At 47.8% G+C, this 12,644-nt stretch overlaps 5 protein-coding genes across 5 annotated transcripts; 4 read left to right on the top strand and 1 right to left on the bottom strand.

Annotated features, from left to right (window-relative positions):
- Positions 1 to 90: 90 nt before the first annotated feature.
- On the top strand, positions 91 to 2,023 carry EDB82DRAFT_201667 (uncharacterized protein). Its single transcript, XM_065607205.1, has 4 exons — positions 91 to 565; positions 630 to 917; positions 976 to 1,106; positions 1,159 to 2,023. The coding sequence occupies exons 1-4, from the start codon at positions 286 to 288 to the stop codon at positions 1,750 to 1,752; spliced, it is 1,293 nt and encodes a 430-aa protein (XP_065463708.1). The 5' UTR covers positions 91 to 285; the 3' UTR covers positions 1,753 to 2,023.
- Positions 2,024 to 4,964: 2,941 nt separating this feature from the next.
- EDB82DRAFT_525903 (uncharacterized protein) lies at positions 4,965 to 6,464 on the bottom strand (the record flags this gene model as incomplete). The annotated part of the gene is made up of 1 exon (XM_065609148.1): positions 4,965 to 6,464. The coding sequence occupies one exon, from the start codon at positions 6,462 to 6,464 to the stop codon at positions 4,965 to 4,967; it is 1,500 nt and encodes a 499-aa protein (XP_065463707.1).
- A 1,894-nt stretch (positions 6,465 to 8,358) lies between these two features.
- On the top strand, positions 8,359 to 9,277 carry EDB82DRAFT_201616 (uncharacterized protein). The gene is made up of 2 exons (XM_065607204.1): positions 8,359 to 9,174; positions 9,238 to 9,277. Exon 1 carries the CDS (start codon positions 8,622 to 8,624, stop codon positions 9,051 to 9,053), a length of 432 nt encoding a protein of 143 aa, XP_065463706.1. The 5' UTR covers positions 8,359 to 8,621; the 3' UTR covers positions 9,054 to 9,174; positions 9,238 to 9,277.
- Positions 9,278 to 9,437: 160 nt separating this feature from the next.
- EDB82DRAFT_546266 (uncharacterized protein) lies at positions 9,438 to 10,672 on the top strand (the record flags this gene model as incomplete). The annotated part of the gene is made up of 4 exons (XM_065609461.1): positions 9,438 to 9,474; positions 9,628 to 9,891; positions 9,921 to 10,453; positions 10,490 to 10,672. 4 exons carry the CDS (start codon positions 9,438 to 9,440, stop codon positions 10,670 to 10,672), a joined length of 1,017 nt encoding a protein of 338 aa, XP_065463705.1.
- Positions 10,673 to 11,052: 380 nt separating this feature from the next.
- EDB82DRAFT_502591 (uncharacterized protein) lies at positions 11,053 to 12,551 on the top strand. Its single transcript, XM_065608686.1, has 2 exons — positions 11,053 to 11,539; positions 11,592 to 12,551. Exons 1-2 carry the CDS (start codon positions 11,125 to 11,127, stop codon positions 12,356 to 12,358), a joined length of 1,182 nt encoding a protein of 393 aa, XP_065463704.1. The 5' UTR covers positions 11,053 to 11,124; the 3' UTR covers positions 12,359 to 12,551.
- Positions 12,552 to 12,644: the final 93 nt, after the last annotated feature.

Raw genomic sequence — 12,644 nt, 5'->3', positions numbered from 1 at the left:
TGGCCAATAGAAAGCTTTTATCTGATGACGTAAAAATGCGCTCGGACACCACATTATGGGGCCAGCAGCTTGTAACGCAAATACAATTGGGTCCGGGAGCATCTCACAACGCGACACCACAAATTTACTGTGTTAGACACAAACAATCGTCTCTGCATCCTTTCATTATCTGTCCTTCTTCCTCTTATTCATCATCCCTTCACTGTGCGACTCGTTTGCCTCCAAAAACCTCTCTTTGTCCCAACTCCGGTCGCGGGCGGAACCCGACCACATCAAAACGCGACAATGAGCAATCGAAAGCGATGGCGGTCCGTCCAGGAGAAGACGTACGCAGGTTGTCCTTTCACAATCACTTTCGCGCCGGGTCCATCAGGCGCAGATGAGGGACGTCGTAACAACAAGAAGCGGAAACATAACGACCAAGATGTCGATAAAAAGTTTCAAATTCAAATCTCCCCCTTCTCTCCCACAGGCAGCTTCAAAGCTCACCACAGTCTGGACGTGTACTACACAGTCGAACCTGCAAACCAATGGCAAAACATGACGCGCTACAACAGTTTTGTTCGTAAGTATTCGATAAACTGCGGCATTTTCTAAAGTATGACGCGCTCATGCGTAATTCTTGGCAGTTAATAGCATCAAGTACTACAAAGAAGACTTCGTCTATGTTGCCAACGAGTCAACTGTCAACCATCAAAAGGCCACAAATGATGGCGAAAGTGGCTACAAAAAGTCCAATGGTGAGTGGGTCGCGCGCATCCTTGAGATCCGTGCTTCCAATGAGCACAATATTTATGCACGCGTTTACTGGATGTACTGGCCCGACGAACTGCCCTCTGGCACCATCTGCCACAAGATGAGAGTTCGGGGCCGCCAGCCATATCATGGTACTAATGAGCTGATCGCTTCCAACCATAGTACGTTCTAGAATGCTTAGGAATATTGTCCCACGCCACAGCTAACCAACTACTTCAGTGGATATCATCAACGTCGTCAGTGTAACAGCACCCGCAATCGTCAACCAATGGATTGAGTCAGATGACGAAGAAATCGAAGCCGCGCTTTATTGGCGTCAAGCATACGACTGCCGCAAACCACAACTTTCGGTATGTTATGCGATGGCTCCCCTTACATTCCCGCTCACTTACCCTTGTACAGTCCGTTGACATCATATGCGAATGTGAAACTCCTGCAAACCCCGATAAGATGCTCATAGGATGCTCGAGCTCGAAGTGTGAGCAGTGGATGCATCACGAATGCTTGACTTACGATATTCTCATGCAAGTTTATGTACGACTAGGTACCGACAAGCCTCATCGAACCGATGAAGCGGTATCGAATGCAGAAGAAGCCAAAAATGTAACCTGTCAGCTATCACCGACTGGTGCCGAGAAGAAAGAGACCATCCGCACGATCGATATCCAATTTGAAAAGAGTCGAGGTAATATACACGTAAAGGAGATTATTCCAGAAACACCTCTAGTGACCAGGAACTCAACGCCTAGACCCACGCCATTGAAATCTATCATTGCCACGCCAGCCAAGCGATCAGCCAAGCGATCAGCCAAGAACGACCAAAAGAAGAAGGTGGAGAGTTTCAAGCCATACGCAGGACTCTTTGAAGCCAATCTCAAGATGCAAGAGGGCCCTACAGCGTGGGAAATTCGTGATTTGCGCGAAAGCGTAACCGGTGGCGAGAAAACCTGGACGGAGAAAGCTTATTGTCTGATATGCGGCGCTGTTATTGATTAACTGCTCAAGTAAGGGGCCATATAAGTACACTGGATCTGTCCAGATGAGCAGGCCCATCGAGCTTTCGCAGATAAAATTTAAGATTGCATAAGCAAGGTACTTGATCACTTACGTGGCTCGTGGGAAACTCGCACCCGCGATATTACCAGCTCAGCCTCATTGGTATAGGAGAGACGACAGAAAGATCAATAGCCGACATACAAATCACGAGTAGTCAAAAGAGTACTGAAGCTGAAAGCCGAGATCTTCAACAGAACCACCAAGCCTTGGGTGAAGTTTCTTAGATACGACCTTCGCTGGTCAAGTTGTGTTATCCGCTGGTCGACGAAAATTAAGTTGACACAACATCGTTTTTTAACTTCATCTACTTTGAGAGTGTCCAGAAGCTAAGTAACGATTGCGTTGTTCAGGATCTGAAAGTATCTCGTATGCAGGCTTGCAAACAGATAAATCAAATCAAATCCAACCCCCAATTTGATTTGATTTGGATAGGAAAATGTGGGATTTGATTTGATTTGATTTGATTTGGATCGATTTGGATCTATTTGGGTGTTTGGATAACCCCACTTTTCTCCCACGATGAGATACATTGAGCTGCTCCGATAATATCCGCTTGGAGTCGGCCCCTTTGAGCTGTTACTATCTGTCCTGCAAGGCTGAATATTCGCTCTGGCTCGGTAGACATAGCGGGAATTGAAAAGACATCAATTGCCATCCGCGACAGACGTGGATACTGCCGTCTTCGGAGAAGCCAATACTGAATCGGATTATCCACCAAACAATCACCGGGGTCAGTAGTGGCCACCCACTCCGCATACTCATCGCGCGTAGCTGACGGTAAACGTGCAGGCCGTGTGCTGAGCTTCCTGATTGAGGCCATAAAGTCATCTAAGTCGGTTGTCTTTCTTGGAACAGTCGGCTGCTCAGGTATCGTTTCCTGCTCGACAGGGAGATTTCGATACTCCTCCTACAGCTCTTGTACAGCTGCCTTTCCTCGTACTAGCCAGTCCGGATGATCACCCCATTGCGACTCGACGGTTGACCAGCGAAAGGCAGGGTGGAGGATAAGGGCTGCGAGATATACAGGGCTATCTTCGGTGAGGGTGTAGTATCGGTCCAGCTTCATCCAGCCAAGATTGCAACCAATCCGTAGGTGTGGTTCTTCATCTAGTTCATGTTGCACCTTGAACTCTTCCAGATGTTTCAGAAGCCACTCCATTGTGAGCAAAACCTCCCAGATCGCACCGAATTTACCTAAAAATATAAGCACAAGCTGAGTGTCAGAAGGCTAGATTCGGCTCACCTTCCTTGGGTCGGCCTTCTAGGCGCTTGGTAGCTATCTTTGACGGCTTCAATATAGCCAGATACTCCGTGATCACGGACCAGTCCTCAACAGACATCTTATCGTCAACAATCGCAGGCTTAGTTCGGCTCTTCTTGGGCATTGGCTTTGTCCCGTTTTGAGTTCTCCTGGCCACGTAGTTGTTCCATTCCGTAACTTCTGCCTGGACTAGGGAATCAAGTGCGTTCCGAAGCTGGTAGCCTCGCTCCATCATCGCCTCAGACGAGTTCCAGCGGGTAGCGTTATCCGTGACAACGTTGTAGGTTGTTTTGTCTTCAAGGTTCAACGCGGTGTTCTCAATAAGCTGGAGCTTGTGGAGCTTCTCAATGCACTGGCCAGATCGTTGCACCCAGTGAATGATATTGTGCAGCTTACCAAGCGGGCCTTTCGACCTCCAAAGTTTTATCTCATCGTGGATCTCTTTCTCCGCTTGGCAGTCGTCCTCAAAGGCGTCGGCGTCCGTGCCGAAGAGAATGGATCGGGCGACGAGGTTGATAATATGCCCACAGCAACGAAGCCGCCGGTGCTGCTTGTTGAAGCCGAACTCAGTGCCTAGGTCTTCAAGACACGTGTCGTTGCTCTCCGCATTGTCTGCGACAAAGTACCCAATGCGATCCTCAAACCCATATTCGTGAATTATTTCACTAACGCGATCGGCAAGGTTCTCGCCACTATGACGACCCTCGATTTGTGGCAAGCCTAGGAGGAATGTGCGAAACTTCCCTTCGTCGTCAAGAAAGTGCACGGCAAGGCCGAGAAGGGAGGTAAACTTGCTAGAGGACCACGCATCAAAAGAGATATTAATGCGGCCAAGTGAGCGACCAAGTATCTCAGTCACGACGCCTTTGTGACGATTGAAGGACCGTACAATCCAGTCACGGATTGTGGTATGGGTAGGGAGACTTCTTGACTCGATGATAGCGCTGTTTGCGTATCCCATGAGCTCGCGGAAATACGGGCTCTCAAGCTTATTGAACGGGACGTTGTCGCAGGCCACCCAGCGTACAAGCAAATGCTGAAAACGAACAGGATCAAACGACGCTATAAATGCGTTCATCACCGCTTGGTCCTTCGGTCGACGATAGTCCAGATCAGCTATGTCGAAGAGAGTGCGTTGCTTCTTCCTCTGCGGTGACATAGGCCCATCTCGATTGATGCGGTGGACATCTTCCATATGACCGTTTGCTTGGCTCGTAGAAGCATCGTCGTACATATGAGTGATCGTAGCTTTCTTTCCGTGACAGTCTTTGCAGAGCCAGAATCGGCGACCAGAACCGTCTTTCTCGATATCGAATCCGTGCTCCCAGACCCATCCCGTCCGCGGCCTTCGTCTTTGTTTGCGGATGCAGTACCCTGAAAGTCGATTCCAATCAATGCCTTCGTAGCCAGTGTAGTCGACCGAGGAGGAAGTGTCTATAGTCACCTCTCTGTTGGTATCGGATGGATCGAAGCTCGGGGGGGCGTCGAGGTCACTGGAAATGGTCGAAGGAGTTATTGAAGGTATTGCTCTGCAATTGGCATTCGTAGACTGAGCCATTTGGAGCAGGATTGTTGGGGATAGGTGAGGTTGCGAAGCTCAGCAGGCTACAGTCCGAGGCATACAAGCACCGTTGATATGTCGGGACGAACTGCTGGACCATGTCCCGCGAGTTAAACATGGTGCTGTGGCAGGCAGCATCAGCTGAAAGGGCGTCGCGGGTTAATTGTGAGATGCCAGTTGTTTACCAAACTGGGTAGGATCCCAGGTAGAAGTGGGGTTGAGACTCGTCTCAACGCGAATGCTGGTTGGACAACCCCTTATCCAAATGAATTCAAATATCCAAATAAATCCAGGCCTCGAGATTTGATTCGATTTGGATAATATTTTCCGTCATTTGATTTGATTTGATTTGGATTTATTTGATTTGATTTGGATACGATTTATTTGTTTGCAAGTCTGCTCGTATGCGGTCTGTAGCTTCTTGAACTTCTCGGTTTTTTCAGGGTCATCGCCATTTTTGTCCGGGTGCCATTTTAATGCTAAGGCGCGATAATAGGGGTTCAAGATCTCATCAATATTCTCCAGGGTTCTGGGATCAAGCCCAAATATCTTGAAATACCCTTTTGAATCATTGAATGATGGCGCCGTGCTTGGCTTCGTGGTCAAAACCGGCGGCAATTCTTCCAAGCGCTCGATATATGCTCGCTGTTGGCGAACCAGGGCGATCAAAGACTTTTTAGAAAGAGATTCCAGTTCGTCGCGAGCTCCACCTCCGATGCCAGTTGTAGCACCAACGCGAGATTGGAAACTAGACGGTCTAGCATTCTTGGTACTTGTACGGTAGCTTGCCTTAGCACCGAACAGCTCTCTTTTCTGTATGCAATCTAGTTGGCTTAGCTGAACAAGCGAATGGAAAACAAGTTTTGTTGATTCGCGGTTTCTTTTTTCATAATCATTGGCCCAGGCGCAGTGTTTTTTGGGCAGTGGTACGACCGCAACGTTGAGGCGTAGAAAGCTCAGTAAGACCTGTACAGTCTCAGCTTGGTAGTGATGAAGTAACGTAGATAGTCCCGCATCGAAATCGATTTCGCCATACAGAGGCCGCATGCGGAATATACTCTGAATCGTGGTATTCCGCATGAAGAGATCATTATGAGGTGTTCCCCCCTTTTCCGTCACATGTTTGATAAACGATCCCGGAATCAAATCTTCCACGAACTCTCGTTCATGCAACAAGAACCCTTTGTTGTATTTAGAGAATTCCGTAGTGACGGAGTCGATATCGAAGTCATAGAGCATCTTCAGGACTTTAACCCTAGCGGCGGCAGAAATAGCTTCCTCTTCAGATCTTACTATATCCAAGGCCAAGTGAGCGAGCAGTGAAAGTCTGAAAGTGATTTGAACACTCTCCATCGATGGAATATTCAGATGTCTGGCCTGGATTCCAGCACTCTGATACATGTTGTCTGTGTAGATTTTCGTCTGAAGTCTTGACTTTGTAATACCATCTCCATTGAAAACCTCGAGGATGTCGGCGTATAGTAAGTGATATTCTCTGAGGAAGTTTAAACGCTCATCCGCAGGTGTGATGTTGAGGCCATAAGGATTCAAGCGTCTGGTGTAATCATACTGGAAGAGATTGCTCAATGCAGTAAGATTGTACGGGATTCTGAAGCAAAAAGGATTATAGCGATGCAATATCTTCTCTTCATTCTTTCTCAATGAATAAAATGAAACACTTTCGGACCCAAGATGCTCCTTGGAATATGGAGGTTTGCTGCTCTTCGGTTCTCTCCGTGGATAGTTGTCCTCAATAAGGGTGCGGACCGCAGCGATGTATTTTGGATCAACAACTTCTGAAAGACACCAATCAATATGTTTGTATGTCATCGTAATGCGTTACGAGAGCAAACCGGTATCGGACTTATTTGAGTTTTCAGAGTGACAAACTAATCCGACTTCCCCAGTGGTATTGAATCAAAGTAACCTCAATGCTTCTCTGACCGAACCATACTTTCTGAGCCCCGACCCGATTTGGCAAGGAATCAAACTAAAAAAAAGCTATGGGAAATGCCTCCCTACTTCAAGTCAGCGTTGGCAAAAGACTCGCCACACTCAACACCAGTATCGTTCATATCACTGAGTGACAGTGGGGGAGACTTCACTGAGGCCGGAGGAACGAAACTGGAAGACGTAGGAGCAAAAGCGCCCCCGCTCTATGACAACAACCTATTGAGGAGGGAAGACATTGCAGGGCCTTCGTTTCCTCTTCCGTCCACGGAAACCACTCCAGTGTCCTTAGATGATTTGACAAAGTCATTCAGCTTGTTGTCGAATCAGTCTCTTGGAGTAATAACCACACCATCAGGGGAGGGTCAATCTAATGGGGTGTCGTCTCAAGAATCGTCAAGCCAATCAACTGGGAATTCCCTCTCTCACAGGAAAAGGAATCACGGCGAGTCGAGTAACTCTGAAAACCGTGATGATGACCAAGACGGGAACAAGAAAAAAAGGCCTATATCCAGTGATCCGTCCTCAGAGGATGAGCGTCTGTTTACATGTCCATTTTACAAACGAAATCCCCAAAAAAGCCCCAAAGCACGGATTTGCTCAGGGCCTGGATGGGATTCTATCTACCGCGTGAAGTAAGTGCTGATGCCCTTCTTAACTTTCGCAGGCTTATATTTCAACGCAGGGAACATATTTTTCGGGTCCATGGATTACCAATCCACTGTTTACGCTGTCGCAAATCATTTGAGAACGAAGCACAATTAACAGAGCATCAACGACTCGCTGAGATGTGTGCATTGTCCAATACAGATCTCCCTGAAGGGTTCACTGAAGAACAAGGAAAACTGCTACGGAGGCGAAAATCGAAAAAGCAGAGCGATGCCGACTATTGGAGGGCAATCTTTGTGATATTATTTCCTGGTGACGATGAAACATCCATCCCGACACCATGTGAGTTTCTTGAGATATCGTTAAGTTCGCGTTAACCAAAACCATACACAATGGCACAAGTTCCGAGGACTGGAAACATGTTATTTCCAAACAGCTACAGACATATGACCATTATCTTTACAAAGAGCTCTCGCCAGCTGTAACTACTAAGTTGGAAGAAAAGGCGTCTTTGCTTTCTATCCCACTCACCAAGGAGGTTCAAAGTCTCTTCGCTGACATCATTCGTGATGTTCAATTGCAGTTATCTCATCTCTATAAGGAGAAAGATCAGCTTCTGGGCAGCAATGACATTCCGCATGGATCTTCAATTGAGCCAGAAGCCGAAAACTCTTCCCTGGATCTCATGTTCAATGAGGCAACTATTGATCGAGGATCGTCTTTCCTGGATCATCAGCGGGAGGCTGAAACTAGCGAGACGTTGTTGATTTCATCTTGGAATGATAGGCAGCAACAATTTCTCTCGGAGCCTCTGCTAGGGGCGGATGGCACAGGATATGCTGACGTTGGGACGTATGATGATGAATTTGACGTTTCTAACATGTATCCCTGGTTAGAGTAGAGGATGCGACAAGACAGGGCATAACTTAACGACATTTCATATAGCTATTGTAATATTTGAAGAATAACACATTTCAGTTTATTTGGTGACAGAGTTAGCTCTTGTTTTTTGTGATTTCTGATTTGAGCGTTGAGACCTTTTTTGACACATGATTGCTTATGGCAATGCCTTACCGCGCAACTTAAGCCACAATGACGTTAAATCGGTTGAGAATCAAGCCTTTCTTAAGATTCAGTTCCTTTGGTCTTTGTTCCCAAGCTTTTCCAGGGCACTCGAGCTTTCAGCTCAAATTGCTACAGAATTTTTTTATTAAATCTCTTACTTTATGCCTCTGTTCCCACCAATCTATGGCAGTCCACTGCAGCGTCCTCTATTAGAAGCGGGGGAACACAGCGATGCTACTGTTCCATCCCTGGTAAGCGATAAATGAACACATAATGGTGTCATAGAATGCGGGGTACCCACGGCCATCATCTGCCTTGTCTACGCCGCCTTCTCGTAATACCGACAAAGTGTTACAAATCAGCATGGAAAACCCAAGAGACACGCAGACAAGCAAAGTCATTGCAATTGCTTCAGATGGCGACCTTATTCTGATAGTCGGGCCGGAAGAGACGAAACTCCGTGTCCGGTCTATGTTTTTGATGACAGTCTCCAAACCATTCGCTGTTATGCTCGGTCCAAACTGGAAAGAAGGCCAAGACATGCGCGATCCGGATGGCCCATTCCATTTATCGCTGCCTGAAGACAATGCTATTGCATTAAAGATTATCTGTTCGGTTGTTCACTATCAGAACAAGGAAGTGCCTCGGACCCTTCCCGCTGGCGACGTCCTCGCAGTTGCTGTTGTTGCAGACAAATATGATTGCGTGAATGCCCTGGAATTTGCAAGCGACACCTGGCTTCGACCCCCTGGAGATGACCCTGACAATCTGATGCTTCTAACTGCCGCGGCATAACTCTTCCGTAATGCGCAAGCGTTCAAGGAGATTACTCGAGCATTGGTACTTGGCCACGATGGCGCTTATCATACTCTCTCCTCGGATGAAGTTGAATCTGCTATGCCGTGGAAGGTATTCTGTAAGTACTCCGACAATTGTTTGGATAAGTAACTGACGGACTAATAAACAGCTTTGCTAGAAGAGCAGAGAGGGTTCGTAAGGCTCAAGATAGCAGAAATTCTTATAGCAGGAGTAAACGATGGGACCGGGCTGTGTTGTCACAAGTGTGGATGGACGAGCAAATATGCGTATGCATACATAAAGCTTTTAGAACGGAGTGATCTTTGGCCGGCACAGTTAGTTCGTACCTCTATCTCCAAGGCACTAGAGAAAGCCGAAACGATGCCAGATCCGATCCCCGAGGAGCGAAGCACTGCATGTCAGTATGAGTACAAGCATGCCGCCCCAGAATATAGGAAAAGTCGTCGTTGGAGCCTGGATCACTTAAACGAAAGCACAGGGCTTTGTCTACGCTGTATTCGCTCAGGCCGAATGGTTTCTGGTAGTTGCCAGCATACACTTAGCTAGTAAGATAAGATCAAAAGGAACTGGATCGGATACCTGTCGGCAACGAGTCCCACGCCGGAAGTAGCGCTGGCGCCGAACCGCAAGGTTGTGCAGTTCACGGGCGGCGACGAGGACGATGACGGGGTGGAGAACGCAAGGGGGCAGAAGCGTCGGTTTGCTGATGATCGCCGGAGGCGAATGACCATCCAGTCAGCCTTCTGGAACGACCTGGACGGGATAGAGGCCATGACAGAGCGATGGCCGCGGGCGCCGCGGGCCGCATTGAACAGTATAGACGAAGGAAATGGGGGGATGGAGACCAAGGCGCGTTTGAGAGCCTCGCAGCCGTCTATGATCTCGGTAAACGACGGCGATACCAGTCGATCTGGACGAGCCTGGTGGGGTTCATCGCTCACTCGCACAGCGAGGGCACGCTAGAGGAGATGGGTATGCGGTTGACGGAGAGCCAGATCGATGACATCCTGGATGTCGAGCAAGAGGTCTGGCAAGTGGATCTCAAGGCGATAGCGCGGAATCGAGAAAAGGGAGGGTTCGAGTATATCTGGGTTCCCATCCGGCAGCTGCTTATGAAGACGTTGAGGAAGGCTCAGTCGACGCCGCGAAACAACCCGCACGTGTGGTGGATTGCGGTCCTCGCCCGATCAGCAGTCTCGAGCGACAGCGACATAGACTTTATCAGCCGAGGGCGATTCCACAGGAACCCGATGCCGATGGACGTTGACCTCAGGGAGCGGCTGGAAGCGATAGTGTACTATAGCAAGGTCCTCGTACTTGACAGTGCCTTCTCGACATGGTCGGAGAGGTCAGAGAGGTCGGAGTGGGTGATAGAGGTACAGAGCAGGCTGAACATAGTAAGCATTGAATAGATTAACGACGAGGGGGGCTCCAGGCCAGCTAGGCCATCCGGTGATGGTGGGCCAGTGTATTCGACGGCGGTGTGGCAGTCCGTGGTGGCACATATAGCTGAACAGACGGAGAGGCACCTTGGGGGCAAGCAGAAGACGGCGATATATAGGTTACGAATGTTAGCTATTGCGATAATGCAGTAAGTGCGAGATTAGCGGAAGAAAAGCTAATAGGTAAAAAGAGAGCTGCTATATATACTTGCCGATTTACTAATTCTTGGTTTAACCCCCTACTGCGCGTATCAGGGGAGATTACTATTCCAAAGAGTCCTTCAACTAGCCTGTGGCCCACTCATCCACGATGGTTAATAATAAACTATCGAGGGGCAGTAATACTTAAGGATTTTAGTTAGTCGCATATAATGGCAAAAATGTAAAGAATGACATTTAAACTACTTTCATGCCGTGCTGAATGAGGAACCTATAGGGTCTGATTAAAATTTAGGCCGTCAGGCATCTATGCAGACTGGGTTGCGCATGAAGTCCTCTTCTGATAAGCGGAGAAGGAACTCTAATTTTGTTACCATCTACCTACGGCCCTTGATTGTTGTGTAGCACCATTAACATTTACTTCTCAGTTTTCTGAACCATCCGATATGGATGCTACTGTGATCGTGCAATTGGATGATCAGATAATTTATCAGGCGACAAAGGATATATTTGTTGGCCAGAAAGCCAAATACAGAAAGCTTCCGCCCGTAAAGAAATCTATCGCGAGTCATCTACGGAAGGGCAGTCTAATCCGGCAACTTGTGGCTCAGTATGGCGCCGACGCTATACATCAGCCAGTATTGAAGCTCCTTTCGGATAGGGTTTACGAGTCAACCTCGATTGCCAGTGAACGTTTCCCCGGCCTCTTCGAGCCTTGTACAGCCCAGAGCGCAGCCAGGAGTCTACTGGAAGCAGAAGCTACCAGGAGTGAACAGGCTGCGCTGGAAGGTATTATCCAAATTCAATGGGCTAACAGTCAAGGGACCCTGGACTGGACAGGAATCACAACGGCATTATATGGTACGTCATTATGATCTTCGTTATTACATATAATGACTGGATCTACCGCCAGACGTTAGTAACAGTATTACGGAAAGCAAAGCTGGTAACTTATCGCTGTTTCCGGTATATCTGCCATTCCCTGTTGAGCATATGCTTATGGAGAAACTGCAAAAGATATTGGAACTTGCCTGTTATGACTTTGGAACGAGAGCTCTCCCGGATATCATGCGAAAACGCGGTTGGGAATGTCCTGAATCGGTCGAGCTCAGTAAGTGGGCCGAGCTACTCGGACGTGAGGGTAGTATGAGAGGGACAATCAATGGAGATCTCTCGAAAGAGCTTCTGCGTTCGATTGCATCCATCAGGCATACAGCTGTTCATCGCCTGCGTACTAACTCAGCAGGGCTAGAACAGTTTCTCATCGCTGCTGAAGAGCTTGCCGGAGTTCTAGGAGATACAGTATATGCAAAAGCCGTCTCGCACTTACGTTCAGAAGCTCAGTCAACACTTATTGAACTCACACGAAATAAACAGTTCATACAACTGCAACTTGAACGCGCTCAAGGAGAAATAGCCAAGCAGCGTGCTGAACTCGAGCAGAAGGAGCAGGAGGTTCTTCGCTGTATCGCAAAAGAGGACGAAAAGTACCGAATGTTGGCGGGTGATAGGCTAAAAAATGCTCTCGAGCTTATGGGAGACCCAAAAGTAGCAATGGGCAGGGAGGATGCGGTCTTAGATGGCATTAATGGTATCGAGACGAATGTTTTTTATGCTGATGACAGCGACGTCGATTATGTAGACCAGTTCCAAGATTGCGACGAGACATGGTTTCCTTAGTATTTCCTTTACTACACAGTTTTAAATGCGATATGGGGCATGTATAGCAATTGTGGTCAGGGCAGTACCAAAGATATTTACGTTGTGGCTAGTTCCGAAGCTATATATTGAGTCTCTTTAAAGGATGTACTACGAAGGGATTGGATAAAGAACTTCTCTGTGAAGCTGTAACTAAAGCCGGTTTGGAATAACCCTTTTAAAGAGATGCTTTGCTGATTAGAGAAGGAGGTCGCATGGAGCGTAGGAGTTGTGGCCCGCCAGTATTGAAAGTCAAGATGAGATCCAA

Source organism: Fusarium venenatum (assembly GCF_020744135.1).
Source record: "Fusarium venenatum strain MPI-CAGE-CH-0201 chromosome Unknown EDB82scaffold_3, whole genome shotgun sequence".
In the NCBI taxonomy this organism is placed as follows: Eukaryota; Fungi; Ascomycota; class Sordariomycetes; order Hypocreales; family Nectriaceae; genus Fusarium; species Fusarium venenatum.
This window is presented reverse-complemented; position numbering and strand designations above follow the sequence as displayed.